Source organism: Vigna umbellata, chromosome 7 (genome assembly GCF_029865625.1).
Source record: "Vigna umbellata cultivar VRB3 chromosome 7, Vumbellata_1.0, whole genome shotgun sequence".
Classification (NCBI taxonomy): domain Eukaryota; kingdom Viridiplantae; phylum Streptophyta; class Magnoliopsida; order Fabales; family Fabaceae; genus Vigna; species Vigna umbellata.
The window spans coordinates 44,119,841-44,135,607 of record NC_142171.1 but is presented as its reverse complement, the minus strand read 5'-3'; the positions used below and the strand labels follow the sequence as shown (position 1 = coordinate 44,135,607).

The 15,767-nt window shown below is 34.6% G+C and overlaps 2 protein-coding genes across 2 annotated transcripts; one reads left to right on the top strand and one right to left on the bottom strand.

Annotated features, from left to right (window-relative positions):
* Positions 1-3,920: 3,920 nt before the first annotated feature.
* On the top strand, positions 3,921-7,500 carry LOC124832703 (putative mannitol dehydrogenase). Its single transcript, XM_047306975.2, has 5 exons — positions 3,921-4,395; positions 4,810-4,923; positions 5,936-6,449; positions 6,652-6,805; positions 7,036-7,500. Exons 1-5 carry the CDS (start codon positions 4,253-4,255, stop codon positions 7,239-7,241), a joined length of 1,131 nt encoding a protein of 376 aa, XP_047162931.1. The 5' UTR covers positions 3,921-4,252; the 3' UTR covers positions 7,242-7,500.
* Positions 7,501-13,182: 5,682 nt separating this feature from the next.
* Positions 13,183-15,155, bottom strand: LOC148196114 (uncharacterized). The gene is made up of 7 exons (XM_088095372.1): positions 15,099-15,155; positions 14,889-15,014; positions 14,130-14,806; positions 13,975-14,056; positions 13,792-13,900; positions 13,392-13,474; positions 13,183-13,290 (listed from the first exon to the last, which is right to left on the bottom strand). The coding sequence occupies exons 1-7, from the start codon at positions 15,153-15,155 to the stop codon at positions 13,183-13,185; spliced, it is 1,242 nt and encodes a 413-aa protein (XP_087951498.1).
* Between the last annotated feature and the right edge of the window lie 612 nt (positions 15,156-15,767).

Genomic DNA, 15,767 nt, shown 5'->3' with positions numbered 1-15,767 from the left:
CTTTGTCCAATTCAGCAACCCTTCCATTACCTAGTATGCTACCCCCTTGGAGCAAGAATTTTGGACCTTGGACGCCTCACCAAAACGTCACAACACCCCACCACACACTAAACCAGTCACAGCAAAAATCTACACTGCACCAGATTTTAATTTCAAGTAACAGACTTTGTAGCACAATTTGAAGGCCAAACAAGTGGATTTCAAATGATTTTAAGCCTTGAATCAATAGAGGGACACAAAAGGAACCTAGGAGAGGCACTAGATCAGATTAAGCACGCAAGAAAAGTAAAAAACGAAGAGCCAAAAGTAGTGCAGTAAGGTGTTTGATAAAATGCAACTGTTTGATGAAAGTCTCCAAAGAAGTGCAGATTTTGTGATTTTCGGTTTTTGGGGTTCAAAACTGGATTGCTTGGTTTTCAAATGATTTTTATGATTGGATTATACTTTTTTGATCATATAATTCCATTTTCAAACATGTAACCAGCTCTTGCCAACCCATAATTGAAATTTAAAGAATGTACAAAATTAAACACACTAAAAATGAAAACTACACCAGAAAAATGGTTTTAAAAGTGTGCTTTCAAATCCAAAAATGAGTGGCAGTGTTTCTAAAGCTCAAGTGATGATTCAAGCAACTTTATATCATCAATTTAAAGGTGTTTAAACATTGAAACAACAAGGAATCACACTACACTCAAAAATCACTAATTCACTTCCAAATTTAAGCAAAATTGATGGTTTAGGAAGTGATTTTGCATGTAGGCTCAAATTTGACGAAATGAACAGTGCACACAGGTTTGAAATGGTAAAATAAACTTGTTCAAACATTCACAATGGACAGAAACAACCAGATGCTTCAAATCACACTTGCTATAGCCAATTATGCAGCATTTTAAACCCAAAATTAGCACTAGAATTGAAAACACACACTGGAATCAAACTGTACAGCATAAACAAAGCTAAAGGAAGTCCTAATTCACCAGATCTAGGTACAAAATCTTAGCTAGGAGATTTTAAATGGCCTAAGACACAACAAAATTCTGATGCAGTTTTGGTGACATTTTCATACATATTTGTCTATAGTAACTATGATTTGTTGAATCTTGCTGTGTTTGTGCATATACAATGTTTGAGCAAGTTTATTTTGCCATTTTAAAGTTGTGTGCACTGTTGAAATGATCATTTTTATGCCTATATGTAGAATCATGTCTTAAACCATCAAAATTGGCTTTAAAATGGAAGTGAACCAGTGAATTCACATTACAATCTGTTTTCAAACTGTTTGAGTGTTTAAATATCTTTAAAATGATGATAAAATTCTGCATTGCTGTATTGCTGTATTGCTGTAAAATTCTGCATTGCTGTATTGCTGTAAAATTCTGCATAAAATTCTGCATTGCTGTATTGCTGTAAATTCTGCATAAAATCTTTGCTGTTTTGGTGTAAAATTCTGCAAAAATAGCTTACTATTTTGCTGTATAACCTGCATAAAAATCTAGTTGTTTTGATGGTATATTCTGCATAAAAATCCTTGGCTATTTGACCATGTGGGAAGAGCATGCATGTGGAAGGATTTCTTATTTTATTTCTGTAAGGTGTGGGTGATGTGTTTCAATAGAAGAGCCACAGTGTAGTGGTGATGTGAAGAAAACAGAAGAAGAATAGACAAGAGTGTGTGGTTGTGAAACTGTAGAGTAATGGTGTGTGAATAAAAAGAGAAAGGAGATAGAAGAGGTTATGGCAGTTGTAAGTGCTAACTTTAGTTCAAAAATATACAATCTGTGAGTTTTTTTTATTCATGTCATCCATAATGAATTTCCTACCATTCTAGCTCTGCATTATTGAACTTGATCATTCTTGACTATTGAGGTTGAATTTTAATTATTTGTTATGATTGGTGTTTTTGCTTCTGGTTCAAACATTCCTGTAGACATAGTGAGGGCAACACGTGAATGTAAACAAGGTATAACAACAACCCAACCTTTTAACATTTAAGTACAGTCAATTTCATTACACCAATTCATGATGTAAGAAGGTAATATACCTATGTTGATGTTGGTTTTAGTTCTCTTCAAGTTGCAGTAGTAAAATACATAATCCAGATTGAGGTTTATATCTCTTAATTTTATTGTATAATATCTCTTAATTTACAATCATATGTTTAACACTCTAGCATCACATTCTGCAGCAGCCCAGCGCCCTGTTTTTTTTTTCGCCCTTCGGAAATTACCGAAGGCTTTTGGCCCTCGGTAATTACCGAAGGGCGAAAGCCCTCGGTAAATGTTAGCGATAAGGGATTTACCGAGGGCTCTTTGGCCGTCGATAAGCCTTCGGTAATTACCTTTTACCGACGGTTTTGGGCTGTTTCCGAGGGCTTCTGGCCTTCGGTAATGCCCTTCTTTTTTGTAGTGGACAGAGTCCCGCGATAAAATGCAATCACGAAGGATGACGACTGATGCGATGAGGAAGGACGAATTGTCCCCCAACGAACACGGAATTGCTTTCGAATATCTGACTCTTATGGATGTTATGCAATGCTTATGAATAAAAGTAATGGTTGAAGAATGTTTAAAGAATAAATAAGAAACTTAAAAGCAGTTATGATGAAGTAGGCTAATTTCACTGCTTTTCCAAGATAGATTCATTAATTAAAGTACATTCTTAATTAATTTGAGGGCGATCATGCACTTAACCAAAGTAAATTCTCAATCAAATGCAAAACCTTACTAGATTATTCCCAATAAATTCAACCAAAGTACATTCTCAATCAAATTCTATTGTGTTTAATCATGTTTATTCTTAAATCTCCTAACTAAATTAAAAGCTAATCAATCAAAGTAAATTCTCAATTGATTATAGTTGAAATTATTACTAATCAATCAAAGTACATTCTCAATTGATAGTAAAAAGCATTTAATCATATGAAAGTTCCTAAATTAAATCAAAGTAGATTCTCAATTTAACCTAGAAACCCTAGAACTCATAATCAATATGCATGTAGATTCAAACACATTATGATGCAAAAATCTTTGCTTTTAATTTGATAAAGAGATGAAAGACATAGAGAGAGAACAACTTAAAATCAATAATCAAAATAAACAATTGCATTAACTCAATCTAACCTCAGAATCCATAATGGAATTACAACAGAATAACCCTAGATGCTTAGTTCTCCATGAATGGAGTTGAATACAAGATGAAAGAAAAGTGAGAGGAGTATGAGAGAATGAATGAATTAAGTGAAGTCCCCTTTTTCTGCCTCCCTTGGGTCTCTTTATATAGGCTTGATTAGTTTTAAAGAATATTTGATAGATATTAACTCAATTATCTTATATCCTATATCTTCCAAATAACTAAAAGATTTAGATAATGATAAAATTATTTGGAAGATATTTTCTGTTGATATTCTCAAATTAAATTCAACAACTAAATTTTATCTTTTAGATTTTTTGACTTTTCAAAATTGCACAAATACCCTGAAATTTCCCCTATTTGCACTTTAGCCCCTTCATAATTCTCCAAAATTGCATCAAAACCCCTGTTTGACTAACTTTTACCAGCTTTAACTGAGGAAAGGTGCGACCAATGAGAGCTTGCCACATGGCAACCCTCTTTCTCACCCAATTAGGATTTCAAATAAAATCTTATTTTGGCCTTAATTTGCAATTTTGACCAATAAAGTTTCAATTTCAACTGCACAAATAAATATTAGAGCATCCAAAAATAATTTATGCAATTACAAATCACTTTTTAAGTCTCTTTTTATTCTCAAACCCAAAAATTTTAATCATCACAAATCCTCTTTAAATCAATCGTTCAAACATATGAATTTTATCAAAAATTTAATTTTAAAGCATAAATATGAACATATGCCCTCATCAATTTTCAAACGACAAAGGGTTTTTAAAGTGAATAATGACAAAGGGTGTTCGAACGGCACAATAAAGTTCTTTTTGAAGGCGCAAGAGGAGTTTTTTTGGGGGTTAGGGTTTTCATCTTAAAATACCAAACACAGTCAAAGATTCTCTGAAATGTACTTACAGATTTTCAGAAGGTTATTAAAGTAAATTTGGGGTACCGATGAGATTATGGAGGTGCAGGGGAAGAGCTCTTAAACACATTGACTTATTTCTGGTCCAATCTGAGTTTCAATTAATTGCAGCAGTTGGCATCCCTCGTTAAATAGGGCTTCTGCTCTTGCTTTCTCTCAGAGCCGCTGTTTTAAACCGCTGTTTTAAATAAGCATTAAAACATGGAACGTTTTCACTCTCTTAGTACTCTGTCTTCTGCAATTGAAATGGCTTCATCACCAGAGACAGAGCATCCCAACAAGGCATTTGGATGGGCAGCCAGGGACATTTCTGGTATTCTCTCCCCTTTCAACTTCTCCAGAAGGTATGCACCGTCTACCATTCTTTATTTCAATCTTTTCAAATTACTTTTATTCTTTCAAGGATAATTCATCATGGGACAAACTGTGAATTATTGACTTAAAATATGTTTTTCTCTGTCTCTAACATCTAGATCTCAACATGTTTTAATGAATTTTTTATTTTTATAATTTTTAATTTGTTTATTGTTATAACTACTCATTGGGAGCAACAATAATAGAAAGTGCTGATAACAATCATAAAAAAAATATCAATAGTTTTGATAGAAAAACCATTTCAATATATAATATAAGTTAAATTTGATAATAGAAAAAATATTTAATAATTTTTTATTTCTTGAGTGCGAAAATAAATAATGAGTGATAATTTAATTTTTAATTGAGTTTTGAAGAAATGATGAGATGTATGATTTTTGCAGGGCAACAGGAGAGAAAGATGTTGCAATTAAAGTAATGTACTGTGGAATATGTCACTCAGACTTACATATGTTAAAGAATGAGTGGAACTGTTCAATCTATCCTATTGTTCCTGGGTACGTATATGTGCTTTTTTTATTTTTCCTTTTGCTTTCTTTTATTATTCCTAGATATTTGTAGGGATTGATTTTAGATCATTTGTGAAAATTATGTGTATTGGGTTAGAGTGATTTGTCATTATTTGTAAGATTTTTTTTAAAGAGTGTATAAAGTCTGAATCCAGAAGAAAATAATGAATTTTTAGGAATTTTGTGTTAAAATATTAATTTATTATTAATATTTAACCTTTTTTAAATAACTCTATTTGTATGACCCTTTTTACTTTTTTGATGATTATTATTTGAAATCCATAAATAATATTTTTAAGAAATAATTTATTTTCATTTTTGAATTAAAATAAAATGAATAGATTTAATTGAAAGTTTATAATAAATATGACTAATGTAACTTAATTATAAATCTTATTTTCTTTTTAATAATATTATATTAATTATTTATTTTATTATAATAAATAAAAAGGTAAATATTATTAAAAATTTAAAAATATAATCCATTATAGTGAATATATAACTAATTATAGTGAATATTACAAAAAATATTTATATTCATTTTTGTAACGCATGGAGGTAACATATGTTTTCACAGTATATATAAAAAAAGAGTGACAAAAATAACATGATAGTTTAGAAACAAAAATATATTTAACCTACAAATATTTATTATTTCTTTTCTCAATGTCTAAATTTCTTTTAATATAATATATATTTATTAACATACAAAAATACACAAACAAACACCAACTTACGCGGCCACAAGTTTATTCAATTAAAAAGGTAACAGTCTGAAATTGTTTTGAAGATTCTTTTTGTTTTTTATATTTTTTCCTTTCTCCTTGTACAAATAAATTTGTGTCTTTAGTATGTGAAGGGCAGATTTAAAAGTTTACTCAAATTGAAAATAGTCAGATAACTTCCGAAGCCGTGCAGTTTCACCTGAGATTGAATCTTACAACACCAGTGAAGGTCAGTTCATCATGTAACATGTTAAATTTGATTGGAATTTGTGCAGACACGAGGTTGCTGGTGTGGTGACAGAAGTGGGAAGCAAGGTGAAAAAGTTCAAAGTTGGAGACAGAGTTGGTGTAGGGGGCATGGCTGGATCCTGTAAATCCTGTCAGAATTGTAGTGAAGATCTCGAGAATTATTGTCCCAAAATGATTTTCACATACAGTGGCAAGCATGTTGATGGCACCATAACATACGGAGGCTACTCTGACTCGATGGTTGTAGATGAACACTTCGTGGTTCGAATTCCAGATAACCTACCTCTTGATGCTGCTGCACCTCTCCTTTGTGCTGGAATCACAGTGTATAGCCCTTTGAAATATTATGGACTTGACAAGCCTGGACTTCATATTGCTGTGGTTGGTCTTGGTGGAATCGGTCACATGGCTGTCAAGTTTGCCAAAGCTCTTGGGCTTAAGGTTACAGTGATCAGTACATCTCCCAGTAAAGAGAGGGAAGCAATTGAACATATGGGAGCTGACTCATTTGTTGTTAGTCATAAACTAGATGAGATGATGGTAATTACCACTCACAATTTAGAAACCAAAATTAGCTTTTTTTTCTTCAAAATACAAGGGTTTCAAAATTTTTGGTGACATCTTCAAGAAATTACATGAAAATTGTTTTTTGTCACTAGTTACATGTTGTATAAAGTTGCTTCTTTATTGCAAGTAAAAGCATTCACCAACTTCTAATGTTCCTCACTAAATGTCTATGTAGGCTGTAATGGGAACCTTTGATGGAATCATTGACACAGTTTCTGCTAATCATTCTCTCGTGCCTTTGATTGGCCTGTTGAAGACTAATGGTAAACTAGTCATGATTGGTTCACCGGAGAAGCCTCTGGAGGTTCCAGCATTTGCCTTACTTACGGGTAATAAGCATGCATAAAAAATAATGCCATCAATTACACACTTCTTTCTTAGTATTGAGAAAAAAATGCAGAAAAATATCACTGCCCACGATGAATATAGAACTCTTCACATTTAAGTTAAAAGTATAGTAATAATAAACACTTTTTCTAACCTTGGATCTAGTCTGTATAAGAATGAAAATGTACTTAATTTTATTTTGAAACTCAGTATAACTGTACACAATTGGCAGGAAGGAAGCTGGTTGGTGGCAGTGCAATTGGAGGGATGAAAGAGACGCAAGAAATGATCGACTTTGCTGCGAAACATGATGTGAAACCTGATATCGAAGTTATTGAAATGGATTATGTGAACACTGCGATGGAACGCCTCCTCAAATCAGATGTGAAGTATCGATTTGTTATTGATATTGGAAACACGTTGAAGCCAAGTTCCTGAATGAAGAATTTGCTGGCATATGTTTCAGCCTTCAGAGACTGAACTTAGGGTAAGAAAAAGATTGAGCAATCTTTTTTCTTGCTGTTCTTAGACATTGTTGAGCCAATTAATAAAGTGGAATACATTTTAGATTGAAGAAAACGTGCTTCACTGGAATCATGTTACTGAATAATACTAAATGTAATTCACATTCTATGTATTTTTCTTTCAATAATTGGTTGGTATTCTGATGAACAATGAAAATAACATCGATAGTGTACTTGTGGCTGTTTAATTCTTTAATAATTTAGAAATGCATGAACGGAAAATATTAATATATATATATATATATATATATATATATATATATATATATATTCAGTAATTTAAATCCATTGAACAACAATTCTAAATTATTATGTAGAAAAATATCTTATTTAATTTTTTTTATTTTTAATAGTCAGTTCATGTTAAATCTCATTGATAATGAAATTGAACATGAAAAAAAAGTATTCAAAATTCTAATTTTATTTTTATAGTCTTCATTATTTTCAAAAGTATGTTTCATTATGGGACTTTTATTTTATTTTTTTATGAAAGCTAATTTTAGATCATTCAAACAAATAAAAATATGAAAGATTGAATTTAAGTATAATTTAATGTATGAGATTTTCATTTAATTGTAATTTTATTTATTTTTAATTGATGAGAGATTTTCAACCTATTAAGAGATACCTATAAACTTGAGTGTAAGATTAATCATTAATAAATGATTTGATAACAAGGAAATAAATTTAACCAAGATTTATTAAGATAAATATTCTGTTAAGATAAATTTAAGATGACTTTTGTACTCTCTTAAAAAATAAATATTAAGTGTAACTAACTTTACAAAATTAATTTGTAAAATTAAAAATATACCTATTCAAATACTCTAAACTCTTCTTTTTTTAATGTGTGATAAATGGTGAATTGGCGGGTGCATAATGTAGAGAGAAGAGAAGGGGAATTGAAATTGGGAAGACGAAGTTATTATTAGTTTACCCTTTTCATTTTAGTTATTTGTTATGTTTTTTTTGTTATGATCAAGATTATATACATGAGCAGACGAAGATATAGATTAAGATATATAGGTGACATGATACTAGACCCAAGGTTAGTGTTTTGGAGTTAAGAGACAAGAACAATAGACATACCTATTTGGTGTATATTCTATGCAGTGATAGCCTCTCATTTTGAAGTGATATTCTAATGCTATTTTATTTTGAAAAAAAAATTAAACATTAAGGACTATAATTACATATTATATATATATATATATATATATTATGTGTTTTGCTATGATTAGCGATTTGCTTAATATAAATGATGTATTGACTCGATAGATAAATCTATTCTATTCGTGGAGTTGTTATATTTACGGTACCAGAGAATGGTATAATGGCCCGTAAGCACCTACCTCTATTTTTGAAATGGACCGCGATATTTCAACAACGATTTCTTAACACTTTTTTGACAACGCCACGTGTCTTATTTTCATTGGTTTGTTTAAAAAGAATATTTTATAAAAACCTTCGAAATGGAAGTTCGTAACCCTTCTTTTAATTGAAAATCCGAAAATATCCCTTTGTTTCATTGGAAAAGAAGGTCCCGTCTCGTGAAGGTCGCGTTTCGGGCCTCTTCGCTTTGCTTTCTATGTGATTGTTCTGTGTGCATGGTGTTGTCTCCCTCCATTTTCGTAAAGGTGGTGTTTTTCGTACAAGTTATTGTGCGGAATGGCAAGGTCCGGTGACCATTGTCCAACGACGAAGGTAAGTGGTTTTCCATTCCATTTCGTACCATGGTTTTTTGGTTTGGGTTAAGGTTTGGGGTTCGTATCCTTTTGTTGTGGTTATTGGGTTTAGTAGTTTTGCTGATTTTATTTTGGTTTATGCAGTTGAGTGTTCGTCACTCTTTTTCGACAAAGTATATATGTACTTTGAACGAACGCTTGACAGACGAGCATCGGTCATTGATTGCGAAGACTCCATTTGTGTGGTTTTTAGATGTCAATGTGAATGTTAAACTAGGTAGAAATATATTGAGTGAGTTATTGGGTAAGTGGGACGACTCTAGTAGTGGTTTTTTAGTTGGGAATAAAGTTTTGAATATAAATGAAAATGATTTTCATTTAGGGTTGGGATTGAGTACAGATGGTGCAAATATTAACTTAAAGGAAGAAATGGGAAATATTGAATGTGTGAAATACATAGGCAAAGGAACAAAGGAATTGAATTCGATATACAAAATTCTAATGCGAAAACACAAGAAAAAGATCCCTTGTTCTCATTTTTGTAGCCTTTACCTCTTGGTAGGGATAAGTGAGATTTTATTTCTAAAACGTAGCGGAAAAGTGTTTTCCGTAATGTTTAATATTATTGACAACTTAAGTGGTTTGGGTAGTTATTGTTGGGGTAGTCTAGTTTATCGTTTTTTGTTACGTAGTTTGTGCAAAGCTTCAGAAGGCTTGAAGAAAGGCAAAGGTACAACAAACGTTTACGTCGATGGTTGTGTTTACATGCTGCAGGTAATTAATACTTTTTGATGTAATTATTTAAATTGTTTTGTGAATTTAGTTTCTTACAAGTTAAGATGATTTATTTTTCTTAGGTATGGTTTTTTGAGCTATTTGTTCCACCGGAAGGTCCTATTGATAAATTTCCACGAATATTGCATTGGATGAATATAAGTGTTGGAGACAAGTTCGTAAAACGGTGTATGGAGACAGGTTTGGTATGTGGTTTGTTATCGGAAGTTTTGTTATGTTTTCATATATTGACAAAAGTTGTGTAATCTATAATGTGTGGTTAAATTTCAGGTTGTTGATGATGTTTATGCTGGTGCTTCAACCAAGGATAAGAAGGAATACAGACCAACACCAAAAAGAAAGGATGCTAAACCAAGAGGAAATAAGAAACAAAAAAGAATTCGAAGAGAAACTTTTATGCGTGCCTTAGAGGACCAAGAATTTCTAATTGAAGAACTTAAAAGGAGGGTTGCAAGTTTGGAGGCACAATTGGCTGAAGAGAAGGCAAGAAGGCAAAATAAAGATGACGTTGGACAAAGTGTGCCTCGTACAGAACCATCCGTGAACACTGGTTTTGTATCCCCTACTGACATTGACGGAAATGAACAACCTTTGAAGACGTATGTTAGGGTTGGATCACGAAGGCGTTACAAGGGAAGAGCACTTAGGACTCCATACACCGGAACCGTAATGCTTAGAATAAAAAATGAGTGATATGTGTATTTAGTTGATTAATGGAAAGTAAATGATCATTGTAATCATTGTAAATAGATTAAGAAAACAAAGTGTAATGTATCGGATTTAGTTGAATGATATAAAATTTGAGTTTTTGTTTGAGTTGGTCTCATATTTTATTTTTTGAATACCATTCTTATTATGAGTTGTGGGTTTGTGGATTTCAGAATGTGGTCAAGTTTTTTGTTTGCTAAGTTGCAGGCTTGTTTGTAAGATGTTGGTCTTTGAGTGGTCATTCTGGGTAACATGGGTGACCAATGTCAAAACCAGTTCATTTGAATCACAATTTGAGTGGGGGTGATGTGATGTGAGGCCAAGGAGTGTGGAGTGACCCCTCATGAGTGGGGGGAGAAAAGTTGTGCAAGGGATGACTGAGAGTGTTGAAAAAAGGCTGTGGTAATCGTTTACGGACTCCTGGTAAACAATTATCCGAGAGAAAATGAGGTTTTGTACAGAAAGTCCAACTGAGGTAGTCAGTCAGGGTGACAGGGGTGACCATTGTCAAAAAAAGTGACTTTTAGGCACTTTTGCACTTGTCTTAGGCTGCTCCTGGTGTTTCAGTGGTGGGAGATGGTGGTTGGTGATGTGATGTGAGGCCAAGGAGTGTGGAGTGACCCCTCATGAGTTGGGCGAGCAAGTTGTGCAACAGATGACTGAGAGTGTTGAAAAAAGATGTGGTAATCGTTTACGGACTCTTGGTAAACGATTACCCGAGAGAAAATGAGGTTTTGTACAGAAAGTCCAACTGAGGTAGTCAGTCAGTGTGACAGGGGTGACCATTGTAAAAAAAAGTGACTTTTAGGCACTTTTGCACTTGTCTTAGGCTGCTCCTGGTGTTTCAGTGGTGGGAGATGGTGGTTGGAGATGTGATGTAAGGCCAACGAGTGTGGAGTGACCCCTCATGAGTTGGGCGAGCAACTTGTGCAACGGATGACTGAGAGTGTTGAAAAAAGGATGTGGTAATCGTTTACGGACTCCTGGTAAACGATTACCCGAGAGAAAATGAGGTTTTGTACAGAAAGTCCGACTAAGGTAGTCAGTCAGGGTGACAAGGGTGACCATTGTCAAAAAAAGTGACTTTTAGGCACTTTTGCACTTGTCTTAGGCTGCTCCTTGTGTTTCAGTGGTGGGAAATGGTGTTTGGTGATATGATGTGAGGCTAAGGAGTGTGGAGTGATCCCTCATGAGTGGGGGAACAAGTTGTGCAAGGGATGACTGAGAGTGTTCAAAAAAGGCTATGGTAATCGTTTACGGACTCTTGGTAAACGATTACCCGAGAGAAAATGAGGTTTTGTACAGAAAGTGCAACTGAGGTAGTCAGTCAGGGTGACACGGGTGACCATTGTCAAAAAAAGTGACTTTTAGGCACTTTTGCACTTGTCTTAGGCTGCTCCTGGTGTTTCAATGGTGGGAGATGGTGCTTGGTGATGTGATGTGAGGCCAAGGAGTGTGGAGTGACCCCTCAAGAGTTGGGGGAGCAAGTTGTGCAAGGGATGACTGAGAGTGTTGAAAAAAGGATGTGGTAATCGTTTACGGACTCCTCATAAACGATTACCCGAGAGAAAATGAGGTTTTGTACAGAAAGTCCAACTGAGGTAGTCAGTCAGTGTGACAGGGGTGACCATTGTCAAAAAAAGTGACTTTTAGGCACTTTTGCACTTGTCTTAGGCTGCTCCTGGTGTTTTAGTGGTGGGAGATGGTGGTTGGTGATGTGATGTGAGGCCAAGGAGTGTGGAGTGACCCCTCATGAGTTGGGCGAGCAAGTTGTGCAATGGATGACTGAGAGTGTTGAAAAAAGGATGTGGTAATCGTTTACGGACTCCTGGTAAACGATTACTCGAGAGAAAATGAGGTTTTGTACAGAAAGTCCAACTGAGGTAGTCAGTGAGGGTGACAAAGGTGACCATTGTCAAAAAGAGTGACTTTTAGGCACTTTTGCACTTGTCTTAGGCTGCTCCTGGTGTTTCAGTGGTGGGAGATGGTGGTTGGTGATGTGATGTGAGGCCAAGGAGTGTGGAGTGACCCCTCATGAGTTGGGCGAGCAAGTTGTGCAACGGATGACTGAGAGTGTTGAAAAAAGGATGTGGTAATCGTTTACGGACTCCTAGTAAACGATTACCTGAGAGAAAATGAGGTTTTGTACAGAAAGTCCGACTAAGGTAGTCAGTGAGGGTGACAAAGGTGACCATTGTCAAAAAAAAGTGACTTTTAGGCACTTTTGCACTTGTCTTAGGCTGCTCCTTGTGTTTCAGTGGTGGGAGATGGTGTTTGTTGATGTAAGGCTAAGGAGTGTGGAGTGACCTCTCATGAGTGGGGGGAACAAGTTGTGCAAGGGATGACTAAGAGTGTTGAAAAAAGGATGTGGTAATCCAATCACATACGTATTTCTTTCTGATCCCAAGCAGCTCCTCCTGAAACCAACATTTTTCCCATTACAAACAAACACATTGAATAATTTTAACAAACACAAAGTTCCAACTTACAGTTGTATATTGAGGCATGCTTTTTCTGTTGTATTTGTCGTCTCCATCCTAAATTTCCATTGCTTTCAACATTATGACTCCACAATCATGTCTGAAATAATATACCCACCACATCAAATTACTTTTGCCCGTGTATTCATCACAACACAATATAATCCAGCAATACAATTCAAGAAACTTACAAGTTTGGTTGGGATGAGATTTTTGCTTGTTTAACACTCAAAGGACCAATACTACCTTCCGGTCTATTCATCAAGATGCAGAAAAAACGGGCCATATTTTCAGCCTAGCATTTAACAAATAAAAAAAAATTGTTAAACAATACAGGGTTATCTCATAATCACACGGTCATCAACAATGAAAGATGTGAAATATGTGGAATCTTACAACTGCTGTGTCTATCCTTTTCCAGTCTCTGATCCCCTTACCCAATGAGTCAATCACAAAAATCTCTAATGAACTCAATTTCACTGAATAACACCACCAATGATCATCATGGACAAATGGCATAAACAACTACAAACAATATAAGAAATATCAGTTAAACGTTTACAACCAAAAGTGGACAAAAATTGGAAATTAAAGGTTACTCACAAAGTCAGCTGTGGCAAGGTCTCCAAGTCCAAACTTATCGCAACGCAGATAACTGTTATAGTTATGAAGCGTCCAAACATGACGATTCTGTGGACGTTTCCTATAATCAGTAAGAATATGGTGTTGTGGACAATTTCAAAATCATCAATCAAAAATCAATCAAAATTCATTTCTTCAATCAAATATATCATACCATATGAAATTTTATTTACCGAGTATAACGGACTAAAATGAATCCTCTTAACAACACCGCACATTCTTTTCTCAAAGTACATAAACATCGTACAAGCAAATAACACCACCTACACAATAAAAAATTATCACATTACTAACGTAAACTACAACATGAAACACAAACAAATGTCACAATACTAACCATGTTATCAACGTATTTCATCGGGGCCAAAGTGTAAAATGAAGTCGTGCTCAAGGTTTGCCCAATTATCTCGCTTACAACCCTAAACATAAAAATATTAGTCAATCACAAACAATAGAGATTCGTCAACCCCAACTACAATTCACAGCATATACCTGTATATGGTCATCTCTCTGACGCTAACTGCTCTGTACAATTGGTCTACATCAACAGTGGTGCTTGGATCACCAACAAAACTGCGCAATGGGGGGATAACCAATGGTACGACCTCCCGTTCTTCTTCATCACCATCATCATCGATTTCAATACAAACAATGTTATCAACAGTTTTTGAAACTATCTCATCTTCATGTGCGGTTTTATCCTCCCCTCTTAGTTCAATATATGCACCTAGGGGGTCATGAACTGCATTACCATCACCTTCTTCTTCAAATCCACAATCACGACCAACTTCAGCCTCTTCATCAACCCCAACTTCAGGCTTCTCGTCACCTCCAACTGCAGTTGCTTCATCAACTCCACCACCAACCTCTTCATCAGTGCCACATGCATCTTCTTCAGTAAAGATTGGAGTTTGACAAATTTCGAATAACTCCCTAGTAAGAACTCCAATCTTAGCATTCAATGCTCTGATATCTTCATTGTTTTTCCTCAATCTCTCCTCGGCACCTGCTTCCCATGTCCCGTCATCAGAGCTTTCGTCATCATCTTTCTCAACCTTGGATCCTTCAGCCAAGGATCCTTCACTCATCCCTCCGTCATCCATGTTGAAAGCTGCACGGATTTTCGGCCGATGACGGTCTTCCTTTCGTACATACCACTCCATATTTAATTGCACCAATATCACACAACAAATTTTGACAAAAAAGACAATCCATTTTTAAATAAAAAATAACGAATATCAAAACACTTACATCTCCGGTCTTGAATACATGTTCAATTTTTTCGGTCCTTGATTTATACGGGAACCATCGCATTATGCACGGGAAAAACTTGTGTGAAGCATGACCATGCAAAGAAAGTCTTTCAACCGCCCAAGCCTACAATATCATAATATTATTTCATCAAACCTAATCTACAATGTTCTACAGTACATCAAAATAATAAACTACAAATCATGTTACCTGCAACACTGCCACATTGCCACTAAGAGTGAGTGACTGCGAGATACCTCCTCTCATAATTTTCTTCTTACATTTATTTAAATTCTATACAATATGTTTATGTACACTGGTGCACCAATCGTATAGACACAAACTGTCTAAGTCATCTAACACTACAAAAGGCATGTTACAAACATGTCTTGACTTCCTAGGAAAATAAAAAACAACCAAACAGACTAATATATATAACCTACATACTACATCAACCTCAATGGTTTTATCATGCACAATCACATTAAACATGTCCGTCAAATCCTTCAAACTGATGATTTTTGAATTAAACATTTCACCAACCAATCCAACTACTGATTCATCAAATGGAATCTCTAAACCACCTATCTCTAAACCTATGCTCATGAACACATCAATAACTGAAAACGGCACCAACTGTTGACTTACTCTAAAACTATGATCATGCCCTACCCACTTGCAAACCATAACCTTCAATAATTTTAAATTCACCTCCACAGGGCTTTCAATATTCAAACACCAAATAAATGGAGTCATCCTAATCCGCTCCACATGACACTTTCGTAGTAAACGATTCATTTCAATAATGATTGATGACTCCATCGAGATAAGAAGCCGCCACTACAATAAAATAATGATCAATTTATTAATAACTACAAT